Raw genomic sequence first — 13,442 nt, 5'->3', positions numbered from 1 at the left:
TACAACACGAATAATATTCCTCAATCTAGATATCAGTATGCGTTCTATACGTGATCAAAAAATACACATGAGAGTATTATAACGTACGTCCATAATAAGTAACTTGATAAATAAAAAGACGTTAATTACACATTTTCAAGTAGTTAAAATTGAAAACGAAATTGAACACGAAAAACAATATGTTCTTTACATTTAAATTGGTGTTAATAATTTTATTAATTGAAACGTGTGCAAATATCACGCAAGATGTCGAAAGAATATTGCTGCCGGAATGGAACTCGACAAACGTAGAGGAGGTACGTGAGTTTTACTATACAGCTTCATTCATTGCTCAACGTTCCAAACATTATTCGAGAATTATCGAGTTTTTTCTCAATTGTTATCTAATTTATAGATACCACTGACTCTGAAAGTTTTTGGAAAAGAGATTCAATTAAAATTACGTAGAAACGAACAGATAGTATCGTCTATGTTTAAAGTATGGAAACATGACACAATAGGCATCACAGAAAAGCTGTCGCAAATAAACGCATCGGATCCTTGCTATTATCTCCACAAAAATCATATCAGCACTGCGGCCATAAACTTTTGTCAGGAACATGGATGGGTCAGTATCATATGAGAAAAAAATAGTTTTTTTTTTACTTTTAATTTCTCTTTGTTTTATATATAAACATAATACGCAAGAACATTAACGTATATTTTTTTAAAGTAGAAAGGAATCGTGTATCTGAAGGACAATATTTTGGAAATTAGACCTTTGCTGGATGACTTTGCGTCTTTGTCCTCAATCGGTGATGTTTGCGTTAAAGATGAAATTAATATTTCATTTGGCAAACCTCATCTTATTAAAAGATCATTGCAATTATCTGCTGATTCAAGTTTTCATAATTTGGATAATTTTAAACTGAAACGACGTCATGTACGAAATACGCTAAGAAAATTAACTATAGAATTAGCTGTTTTCATCGATGAAAAATCATATCATAGATTTTTGTCTTTTTTCGACGAAAATGAGGAAACTTGGCGCAGCATGATATTAGCGTATGTGAATCGTATTCAAGCTGTGTTCCATCATCCGAGTTTGGGTGTTTCTTTCGATATTTCATTGGTGTGTTTGGAAATTGTGAAAAAACGATCGCTAAATTTGCCAGTTAAGTACAACGTAATTAGTCTGCTTAATTCGTTCTGCAAATACGCAGAAGCTCGCAATCCTTCAGACGACAATGATCCACGTCACTGGGACATAGGTTTTTATCTAACTGAATTAGATTATTCGATGATCGCAAACGGCTTGGGATTTTCCTACACAGATAGCATGTGCCAATCAAATGAATCATGCGCGATAATAAATTTCGGTATTACACCTAGGCTATCGTCGGGTTTTACATCGTCTCTTATTGCTGCTCATGAGATCGGCCATGCGTAAGTTTATATATAATAGTTTTACATATAAATAATATAATAATACAATATAATATATATAAATTATAATATTAAATACAATAGCTATGTCAGCCCAGAGCCAGGTGTTGATTGCTCAGTAAAGAATAATGTTTATAACTCGGACAATTCAAGTAAGGTTAGTTTTATATTATTATAACTCCGACAATTATTTTAAGTTTATGTATACTTATTGTAAACGGTTGAATTCTGTAATCGATATGCGATAACTTTGCGGCGTATACTTATTTTTATTTTTATTTTATTTTTTCTCTCTAATGTTCAGTTGCCTTTATTAACTTTCACTGAAGATGGCCAAAATAAATGAGCCGAAACGTCTGATATAATCAACTGTTAATTATTTTTTACTGAGCAATCAACATCTGGCTCTGGGCTGACATAGCTATTGTATTTAATATAATATAATAATTTGTTTATTAAAAAAGACAACCCAAACAGACAATTCTTTTATTATTAATAATATATATAATAATTTTATGTACAAATAATACGATTTGTTGAATTGTAAAATACTTAAAAAGTAAACAATGAAGAGACTTTTTTAATAAGTGTGGTTCCTTAATTGCTCAGTATGTTAATTACTAAGTTTTAGTATAAAAATATTTAGAATAAACAATGCAAAGTAAAGCAAATTGCAAAAATTAAAAATGTACAATATTTGGTACAAAGTTTAGGAATGCGACACGATTCAATACCGTGTGACACAAAGAAATACATAATGTCATCTCAATACTATTACGACCAGACAACATGGTCCAAGTGTAGCCGTGATACAGTTAAAAAACTCTGGAATGAACTCGGGAAAAAACACGGAAAAAACTGTCTTCGAGATCGTACGACACCGGAGGAACTCGAACGATACGACCATTCGCGTTATCATAATTTGCCCGGAAGAGAATGGACCGCCAAAGCACAATGCGAAATTTATTTTGGCGACAAGGATGCGAACGTAGTCTCGTTACATGATATATGTAAAATGTTACAATGTGAAACGTCTCACAAGGATGAGTCTACATTCACGGGACCGGCGTTGGAAGGTACATCTTCTTACTGATCTCTCAAATAACTTATGATTCAATTAATCCCATTTTTTTTAGGAACGTATTGCGCAGTAGGAAAGGAATGTCGCGGAGGAGAATGCGTGCCCGTTCTCGAACCGCCATATATTCTCAGTTATTGTGATGTTGATAACTGGAGTGAATGGAAAATAAGTACTTGTAAAAGTAATTGCTTAAAGGATTCTAAAGGCGTAAGACACAAACGACGTTCTTGCATACATGGAAGGCGCAGAACGGCCAGTTGCGGAAAACCATATTACGACATGATTTTGTGCGATGACTCGAAATTGTGCGATTTTGAAAATCGCACGACAATCTCCGAGTTTGCTACTGCGAAATGCATTGAATTCAACAATGTTATAGAGCATTTAAAATTTAGTGACAAAGAGGAATTGGAAATGGGGCCGGGATTTCAGAACTTTTATAATGTCAATGAACCGTGGTTAGCCTGTACTATTCACTGTCAACGAAAAAATTTATTTTCTTTCTACGCACCACGCTTTGAAATGCTCAGCTTTAGTATCGACCCATATTTTCCAGATGGAACGCTTTGTCATTATGAAAATAGCAAGAGATATTACTGCCGCCAACATTATTGTCTGCCTGAAAGCTATCCTGAAGAATAATTGTTGAAAGATTATCGACGTGTGAACGGGGATCGAAAATATAAAAAATTATAAAAAGCGCGTAAATCAGTCTAGAATTGTTGGACAATTTGTTTGATAATAAATATTCGATCGGATAGTCTGTCGTTGTTAATATCCGTTTTGCGTATTATTCATACCGTGCTTAATAAAGACAAATGGACGAAGAATTATGTCGATTATCAGCATTTAAAACTAATTCCGTCGATTAGTAATAGCAAAAACGTAGAAAAAAACAAAGAAATTAATAAATAAATGATCAGTTGTATTTTTTTTTTATAACTGGGACATACATGCACGCGTTAAACTCGAGTTTTGTTCTGTTTTTTCCTTTTATATTCCTTTAATTGTATCTGTTTTAACACTTTCAACTCGTCAAACCGCTGTTAAAATAAAGCTATCAAAATATAAACGTCAAAACTGTCAAACGTAATCATCTCTATAACAACCAATCGATAATAAACAAAATCATCAATGCGAACTTCGTAATACACAAACCGATCGATAACCGTCGCGAGAATAAAACATATTTGATATTCATAAAACAAAACTGCACCTGTAGTGTTATTCGGTCACTCTAAATTTCTTATCAAGTAAAATTTGTTTAACATTTTTGAATAATGTACATGTTTGTGCGTAAGGTTATATATTCTACATATCGATCATAATTCCAATTTTTAAAATTCCACTGTTATCGCAAGTATTGTATGTAAAATATACAATTTATAATTAAAAAAAAAAATATATATTTATATGATATATGTAGCATAGAGAGTATTCATACAATAATGTACACCAGAGCTCGGAATTATTTCATATTTTCGGCCGATTCTCGTGGTATACGCCTCCTATCCTCACCTTTCCGCGCGCTCTAAAGCCAGCGCCGCTGAGCGTTAGGAGCGGCGCTATCCGATTAATGTAAAAATAATTTATTAAAAATATTCTTTTCCTCAATAGCAATAGTACCTTATGAGTGACGTGGAAATTTATTGAAATATTTCCACATAATAAATTTAAAAATAAAAAAAATATTTTTAATGCATTTTTTTAACTTTTAATGATCAAGAGAGAAGAACCCAACATTCATCGAATAACGCTGCTTCTAACGCTCAACAGCGCTGGCCATAGAGGCTGCCGCGCGCGCGGTAAAGAGAAGAAAAGAGGTGTATACCGAAATAATTCCGAGCTCTGATGTACACAATCGTATATAAATGACACGAGTGATGTTTCTAAACCCAGATACCAGTACGCGTTTAATTCGCGATCTTCTAAAATACATCGAACATGAGTGTTATAACATAGTAGATATATAATAAATAATTTTATATACAAAAAACGTAAATTATATATTTTCAAGTATCTAAAACAGGAAAACGCGAAAAACAATATGTTTTTTATTTCGAAATTAATGTTAATAATAATTTTATTAATTGAAACGTATGCAAATATCACGCAAGATGTCGAAAGAATATTGCTGCCGGAATGGAACCCAAGAAGCGCAGATGAAGTGAGTTTTACTATACAGCTTCATTCATTGCTCAACGATCCAAACATTATTCGAGAATTATTAAGTTTTTTTTTTAATTGTTATCTAATTTATAGATACCATTGACTCTGAATGTTTTTGGAAAAGAGATTCAATTAAAACTACGTAAAAACAAACAAATAGTATCGACTATGTTTAATGTATGGAAACATGACACAATAGGCATCATAAAAAAGCTGTCTCAAATAAACGCATCGGATCCTTGCTATTATCTCCACAAAGATCATATCAGCACTGCGGCCATAAACTTTTGTCAGGAACATGGATGGGTCAGTATCATATGAGAAAGAAATAGTTCTATCTTTTAATTTTAATTTCTCTTCGTTTTATATATAAACATAATATGCAAGAACACTAACGTATATTTTTCGAAAGTAGAAAGGAATCGTCTATCTGAAAAACGATATTTTGGAAATTAGACCTTTGCTGGATGACTTTGCGTCTTTGTCCTCAATCGGTGATGTTTGCGTTAAAGATGAAATTAATATTTCATTTGGCAAACCTCATCTTATTAAACGATCATTGCAATTATCTGCTGATTCAAATTTTCATTATTTGGATAATTTTAAATTGAAACGACGTCATGTACAAAATACGCTAACAACTTTATCTATAGAATTAGCTGTTTTCATCGACAAAAAAACATATCATAAATTTTTGTCTTTTTTCGACGAAGATAAGGAAATGTTGCGTAGTATGATATTAGCGTACGTGAATCGTATTCAAGCTATGTTCCATCATCCGAGTTTGGGTGTTTCTATCGATATTTCATTGGTGTGTTTGGAAATTGTGAAAAAACGATCGCTAAATTTGCCAGTTAAGTACAACGTTAGCAGTCTGCTCAATTCGTTCTGCCAATACGCAGCAGCTCGCAATCCTTCAGACGTTAATGATCCACGTCACTGGGACATAGGTCTTTATCTAACTGAATTAGATTATTCGATGACCGTAGACGGCTTGGGATTTTCCTACACAGGTGGCATGTGCCAATCAAATAAATCGTGCGCTATAATAAATTTCGGTATTACACCTAGGCTATCGTCGGGTTTTGCATCGTCTCTTATTGCTGCTCATGAGATCGGCCATGCGTAAGTTTATATATAATAGTTTTACGTATAACTAATATAATAATACAATATAATATATATAAATTAGTAATATTAAATACAATAGCTATGTCAGCGCAGAGCCAAGTGTTGGTTACTCAGTAAAGAATAATTAGCAATTGATTATATCAGACGCATATTTATTTTGGCCATCCTCAGTGAAAGTTAATAAAGACAACTGAACATTAGAGAAAGAAAATAAAATAAAAATACAAATAAGTATACGTCGCAAGGTTATCGCATATCGGTTACAGAATTCAACCGTTTACAATTAATTACAATTAATTACAATTAATTAGAATTAAGTATACATAAACTTAAAATGATTGTCGGAGTTATAATAATATAAAACCAATTTTACTTGAATTGTCTGAGTTATAAACAAACAAATATTTATTGAAGATGGAAAAAATAAATGAGCCGAAACGTCTGATATAACCAATTGTCAATTATTCTTTACTGAGCAACCAACATCTGGCTCTGGGCTGACATAGCTATTGTATTTAATATTATAATTTGTTTATTAAGAAAGTCCAAACAGACAATTGTTTCATTATTAATAATATATATAATAGTTTTATGTACAAATAATACAATTTATTGAATTGTAAAATATTATACTTAGAAAGTTGACAATGAAGAGACTTTTTTAATAAATGTGGTTCCTTAATTGCTCAGTATGTTAATTACTAAGCTTTAATATAAAATTATTTAAAATAAACAATTCAAAGTAAAGCATATTGCAAAAAATAATAATATACAATATTTATTACAAAGCTTAGGAATGCAAGACGATTCAATACCGTGTGAAACAAAGAAATACATAATGTCATCTCAATTCTACTCTTACGTACCCTACTCTTACGGACAGGCAACATGGTCCGAGTGTAGCCGTGATACAGTCGAAAAACTCTGGAATGAACTCGGGACAGAACACGGGAAAAACTGTCTTCGAGATCGTACGACACTCAAGAACCGAAACGACCATTCGCGTTATCATGATTTGCCCGGAAGAGAATGGACCGCCAAAGCACAATGCGAAATTTATTTTGGCGACAAGGATGCAAACGTAGTCTCGTTGCATGATATATGTAAAACCTTACAATGTGAAGCGCCTGACGAAAATGAGTATACATTCACGGGACCGGCGTTAGAAGGTACATCTTCTTACTAATCTCTCAAATAACTTATGGTTCAATTAATCTCATTTTTCTTAGGAACTTATTGCGCACTAAAGAAGGAATGTCGCGGAGGAGAATGCGTGCCCGTTCGCATACCGCCAGATATTCGCAGATATTGTGAAAATGATAACTGGAGTGAATGGAGAATAAGCACCTGTAAAAGTAATTGCTTAGCGGGTTCTAAAGGCGTAAGACGCAAACGACGTTCTTGCAAACATGGGGATCGCAGAACGGCCAGCTGCGGAGGACCATATTACGACATGATTTTATGCGATGACTCGAAATTTTGCGATTTTGAAAAGCGCATGACAATCTCCGAATTTGCTACTGCGAAATGCATTGAATTTAACAATATTATAAAGCATTCAAAATTTAGTGCCAAAGTGGAATTGGAAATTGGGCCGGGATTTCAGGAAATTCATAATGTCAATGAACCGTGGATAGCCTGTACTATCCACTGTCAACGAAAAAATTCATCTTTTTTCTACGCACCACGCTTGGAAATGCTCAGCCTTGGTGTCGATCCTTACTTTCCAGATGGAACGTTTTGTAACTATGAAAATCGCAAAAGATATTACTGCCGCCGACATTATTGTCAGGTTGAAAGCTATCCTGAAAAATAATTGTTGAAAAATTATCGACGTGTGAACGGAGATCGAAAATGCAGAAAATTATGAAGAGCGCGTAAATCAGTCTAGAATTGTTGGACAATTTGTTTGGTAACAAATATTCGATCGGATAATCTGTCGTTGTTAACATCCGTTTCGCGTATTATTCATACCGTGCTTAATAAAGACAATTGAACGAAGAATTACGTCGATTATCAGCATTTAAAACTAATTCCGTCGATTAGCAATAGTAAAAATGTGAAAAAAAACAGAAAAATTAATAAATAAATGATTAGTTGTATTTTTTTAATAACTGGGACATACATGCACGCGTTAAACTCGCGTTTTTTCTATTTTTTCTATTTTTATATTCCTTTAATTGTATTTGTTTTAACACTTTAAACTCGTCAAACCGCTGTTAAAAGAAAGCTGTTAAAATATAAACGTCAAAACTGTCAAACGTAATCATTTCTATAACAAATAATCGATAATAAACAAAATCATCAATGCGAACTTTGCAATACACAAACCGATCGATAACCGTCGCGAAAATAGGACATATTTGATATTGATAAAACAAAACTGCACTCGCAGTGTTATTCAGTCACTCTAAATTTTTCATCAAGTAAAATTTGTTTAACATTTTTGAATAATGTGCAAAATGTTTGTGCGTAAGGTTATATATTCTACATATCGATCACAATTCGCAATTCTTAAAATTTCATTGTTATTGCAAGTATTGTATGTAAAATATACAATTTATAATTGAAAAGAAAAATACATATTTATATGATATATGCAGCATAGAGAGTATACGTACAATAATGTACACCAGAGCTCGGAATTATTTCATATTTTCGACCGATTCTCGTGGTATACGCCTTCTTTCTTCTTCTTTCTACGCGCACGACAACCGCTTGGGCCAGCACCGCCGAGCGTTAGAAGCGGCGCTATCCGATTAATGTTAAACAAATTTATTAAAAATATTCTTTTCCTCAATAGCAATAGTGCCTCATGAGTGACGTGGAAATTTATTGAAATAATTCCACATAACAAATTTAAAAATAAAAAAAATATTTTTAATACATTTCTTTAACTTTTAATAATCAAGAGACCCAACATTTATCGGATAGCGCTGTTCGGCAGTGCTGATCGTAACGGCTGCCGCGCACAAGGTAAGGAGAGGAAAAGAAACGTATACTATGAAATAATTTCGAGCTTTGATGTACACAATCGTATATAAATGACACAAGTGATGTTTCTAAACCCAGATACCAGTACGTGTTAAATTCGCGATCTTCTAAGATACATGAGTGTTATAACATAATAGATATATAGTAAATAATTTTACATACAAAAAACGTTAATTATACACTTTCAAGTATTTAAAATAGGAAAACGCGAAAAACAATATGTTTTTTATTTCGAAATTAGTGTTAATAATAATTTTATTAATTGAAACGTATGCAAATATCACGCAAGATGTCGAAAAAATATTGCTGCCGGAATGGAATCCGAGAAGCGCAGATGAGGTACGTGCATTTTACTATACAGCTTCATTCATTGCTCAACGTTCCAAACATTATTCGAGAATTATTAAGTTTTTTTCTTAATTGTTATCTAATTTATAGATACCATTGACTCTGAATGTTTTTGGAAAAGAAATTCAATTAAAACTACGTAGAAACGAACAGATAGTATCGTCTATATTTAAAGTATGGAAACATGACACAATAGGCATCACAGAAAAGCTGTTCCAAATAAACGCATCGGATCCTTGCTATTATCTCCACAAAGATCATATCAGCACTGCGGCCATAAACTTTTGTCAGGAACATGGATGGGTCAGTATCATATGAGAAAGAAATAGTTCTTTCTTTTAATTTTAATTTTTCTTTGTTTTATATATAAACATAATACGCAAGAACATTAACGTATATTTTTCGAAAGTAGGAAGGAATCGTCTATCTGAAAGACGACATTTTGGAAATTAGACCTTTGCGGGATGACTTTGCGTCTTTGTCCTCAATCGGTGATGTTTGCGTTAAAGATGAAATTAATATTTCATTTGGCAAACCTCATCTTATTAAAAGATCATTGCAATTATCTGCTGATTCAAGTTTTCATAATTTCGATAATTTTAAAATGAAACGACGTCATATACGAAATACGCTAAGAAAATTAACTATAGAATTAGCTGTTTTCATTGACGAAAAAACATATCGTAAATTTTTGTCTTTTTTCGACGAAGATAAGAAACTATTGCGTAGTATGATATTAGCGTATGTGAATCGTATTCAAGCTATGTTCCAACATTCGAGTTTGGGTGTTTCTTTCGATATTTCATTGGTGTGTTTGGAAATTGTGAAAAAACGATCGCTATATTTGCCAGTTAAATACAACGTTTATAGTCTGCTCGACTCGTTCTGCCAATACGCAGCAGCTCGCAATCCTTCAGACGACGATGATCCACGTCACTGGGACATAGGTCTTTATCTAACCGAATTAGATTATTCGATGACTGCATACGGCTTTGGATATTCCTACACAGATGGCATGTGCCAACCAAATATATCGTGCGCAATAATAAATTTCAGTATTACACCTGGGCTATCGTTGGGTTTTATATCGTCCCTTATTGCTGCTCATGAGATCGGCCATGTGTAAGTTTATATATAATAGTTTTACGTATAAATAATATAATAATACAGTTTAATATATATAAATTAATAATATTAAATGCAATAGCTATGTCAGCCCAGAGCCAAGTGTTAGTTGCTTAGTAAAGAATAATTAACAATTGATTATATCAAATGTTTTGGCTAATTTATCTTGGCCATCCTCAGTGAAAATTAATAAAGGCAACTGAACATTACAGAAAGAAAATAAAATAAAAATACAAATAAGTATACGCCGCAAGATTATCGCATATCGGTTACAGAATTCAACCGTTTACAATAAGTATACATAAACTTGAAATGATTGTCGGAGTTATAATAATATAAAACCAATCTTACTTGAATTGTCCGAGTTATAAACAAACAAATATTCACTGAGGATGGCCAATAAATGAGCGAAACGTCTGATATAATCAATTGTTAATTATTCTTTACTGAGCAACCATCACCTGGCTCTGGGCTGACATAGCTAATGTATATAATATTATAATTTGTTTATTAAGAAAGCCCAAACAAACAATTTTTTTATTATTAACCCTTAATCCCGACTGTTCTTTTCGGCACCTTTAATCCCGACTCATGGGTCGTTTACGTCTTTGCGTTATTTGGATCAGTAAAAACGCTTTAAAAAATCTGAAAAAATTCATGGAGCTTCTTTCAACCTTCAACTTGAAGTCCCAATCATAATATTTCGATAAAAATTATTTTTTTATATAGTTTGTTATTAAGAAATAGAGGTACGTAAGGAAAAATCACTTGTTCACTTAAAAAATCATAACTTTAAGCCAAATGAAGATATCGACAAAAATAAAAAAAGAAATTAAAGGTAGGAGGAACACCTTTCATAAAAAAAATAGTACAAAAAATTGTATTAAAAAAAAATGCTTAATTTTTGAACCTCAAAATGGCGAAAATTTGGGTACTAAAATTGCGTGTAAAAATGACTAAAATCGCGTGTAAAAATGATTTTAATGAATAAATTTGTTGTAAAGTGGGTAAAAATTAATAACAGAACAATGTTTTAGTGTGTGATGATACGTTTAATTGTGATAACAAGATATACAGCATGAAATGCGTATATCATATATATATATATATATATATATATGATATACGATATATATATATATCGTATATATATATATCGTATATATATATATATCATATATATGAGTCGTCAGATCCAAAATACAGGACATTTTCCCAAGGCCGCAGAATATTCAGAACTTCTTCTGACGTTCTCGATGCCATTTTTTCAAAAAACTACATAAAAAAATTTTTTTAATTTTTTTTTGTGTATGCAGACTTTTTTTTTACGATTTTTTGATGATATTAAACGCATAAAAACGAAAAGTAGAAAAAAATTTATCTGCTGATTTGGGCAACGTAATCCCGACTCATGGGTCGTTTGCGTCCGCGGTGAGATTGTTATGCTCACTGTGACGACCTGAGGGGGACTGGCGCGCTGCTATTCCGTAGGCGGGTCCTCGGGGGGCATAACTTTTTTTAGGTACGGGATATGGCACGTTCCGTACCCGTTTTCAAAAATTACAGCACTTTGAAATTTCGCTTGGGTCGAAAACGACCCATGAGTCGGGATTAAGGGTTAATAATATATATAATAGTTTTATGTACAAATAATATGATTTATTGAATTGTAAAATACTTAAAAAGTTGACAATGAAGAGATTTTTTTAATAAATGTGGTTCCTTAATTGCTCAGTATATTAATTACTAAGTTTTAATATAAAAATATATAGAATAAACAATGCAAAGTAAAGCATATTGCTAAAATTATTAATATACAATATTTGTTACAAAGCTTAGGAATGCTAGACAATTCACTAGCGGATGAAAAAACGGAATACGTAATGCCACCCCAATGCGACCCTTACCTACCCCACTCTTACGGACAGCCAACATGGTCCGAGTGTAACCGTGATACAATTGAAAAACTCTGGAATGAACTCGGAAAAGAACACGGGAAAAACTGTCTTCGAGATCGTACGACACCGGAGAAACTCGAACGATACGACCATTCGCGTTATCATAATTTGCCCGGAAAAGAATGGACCGCCAAAGCACAATGCGAACTTTATTTTGGCGACAAAAATGCGAACGTAGTCTCGTTGCATGATGTATGTAAAATGTTACAATGTGAAACGTCTCACAAGGATGAGTCTACATTCACGGGACCAGCGTTAGAAGGTACATTTTTTTACTAATCTCTCAAATAACTTATGGTTCAATTAATCTCATTTTTCTTAGGAACTTATTGCGCAGTAGGAAAGGAATGTCGCGGAGGAGAATGCGTGCCCGTTCTCGAACCGCCATATATTCTCAGTTATTGTGATGTTGATAACTGGAGTAAATGGAAAATAAGTACTTGTAAAAGTAATTGCTTAAAGGATTCTAAAGGCGTAAGACACAAACGACGTTTTTGCAAACATGGGAGTCGCAGAACGGCCAGTTGCGGAGAACCATATTACGACATGATTTTGTGCAATGACTCGAAATTGTGCAATTTTGAAAATCGCACGACAATCTCCGAGTTTGCTCTTGCGAAATGCATTGAATTCAACAATGTTATAAAGCATTTAAAATTTAATATCAAAGAGGAATTGGAAATGGAACCGGGATTTCAGAACTATTATAATGTCAATGAACCGTGGTTAGCCTGTACTATCCACTGTAAACGAAAAAATTTATATTCTTTCTACGCACCACGCTTTGAAATGCTCAGCGTTGGTATCGACCCATATTTTCCAGATGGAACGCTTTGTTATTATGAAAATAGCAAGAGATATTACTGCCGCCAACATTATTGTCTGCCTGAAAGCTATGATGAAGAATAATTGTTAAAAGATTATCGACGTGTGAACGGAGATCGAAAATGCAGAAAATTATGAAGAGCGCGTAAATCAGTCTAGAATTGTTGGACAATTTGTTTGGTAACAAATATTCGATCGGATAATATGTCGTTGTTAACATCCGTTTCGCGTATTATTCATACCGTGCTTAATGAAGACAAATAAACGAAGAATTACGTCGATTATCAGCATTTAAAACTAATTTTGTCGATTAGACTTAGAAAAAAATAGACAAAATAATAGGTTATATTTGACATGTTTATAAAACGGGAAAATTAATAGATAAA

The 13,442-nt window shown here is 32.9% G+C and overlaps 3 protein-coding genes across 5 annotated transcripts; all 3 read left to right on the top strand.

The window, feature by feature from the left end:
* The first annotated feature begins 47 nt into the window (after positions 1–47).
* On the top strand, positions 48–3,422 carry LOC105676554 (A disintegrin and metalloproteinase with thrombospondin motifs adt-2-like). Of its 3 annotated transcripts, XM_012374558.2 has the most exons (5): positions 48–296; positions 395–607; positions 716–1,425; positions 2,134–2,501; positions 2,562–3,422. In XM_012374558.2, the coding sequence occupies exons 1-5, from the start codon at positions 180–182 to the stop codon at positions 3,146–3,148; spliced, it is 1,995 nt and encodes a 664-aa protein (XP_012229981.2). In that variant the 5' UTR covers positions 48–179; the 3' UTR covers positions 3,149–3,422. The 3 variants fall into 3 exon arrangements, with proteins under 3 accessions (XP_012229981.2, XP_067207458.1, XP_012229982.2); XM_067351357.1 differs by lacking the exon at positions 2,562–3,422 and having other exon boundaries at positions 2,139–2,280; XM_012374559.2 differs by lacking the exons at positions 2,134–2,501; positions 2,562–3,422 and adding an exon at positions 1,510–2,125.
* Positions 3,423–4,203: 781 nt separating this feature from the next.
* Positions 4,204–7,920, top strand: LOC105676636 (A disintegrin and metalloproteinase with thrombospondin motifs adt-2-like). The gene is made up of 5 exons (XM_012374681.2): positions 4,204–4,673; positions 4,769–4,981; positions 5,091–5,800; positions 6,596–6,975; positions 7,036–7,920. Exons 1-5 carry the CDS (start codon positions 4,554–4,556, stop codon positions 7,620–7,622), a joined length of 2,010 nt encoding a protein of 669 aa, XP_012230104.1. The 5' UTR covers positions 4,204–4,553; the 3' UTR covers positions 7,623–7,920.
* Positions 7,921–8,084: 164 nt separating this feature from the next.
* Positions 8,085–13,395, top strand: LOC105676418 (A disintegrin and metalloproteinase with thrombospondin motifs adt-2-like). Its single transcript, XM_012374279.2, has 5 exons — positions 8,085–9,139; positions 9,239–9,451; positions 9,561–10,270; positions 12,108–12,493; positions 12,554–13,395. Exons 1-5 carry the CDS (start codon positions 9,020–9,022, stop codon positions 13,138–13,140), a joined length of 2,016 nt encoding a protein of 671 aa, XP_012229702.2. The 5' UTR covers positions 8,085–9,019; the 3' UTR covers positions 13,141–13,395.
* The last annotated feature ends 47 nt before the right edge of the window (positions 13,396–13,442 follow it).

This window comes from Linepithema humile, chromosome 3 (assembly GCF_040581485.1).
Source record: "Linepithema humile isolate Giens D197 chromosome 3, Lhum_UNIL_v1.0, whole genome shotgun sequence".
NCBI lineage: Eukaryota > Metazoa > Arthropoda > Insecta > Hymenoptera > Formicidae > Linepithema > Linepithema humile.
Note: the sequence above shows the minus strand (reverse complement) of the source record. Positions and strands in the feature narration are given on the sequence as shown.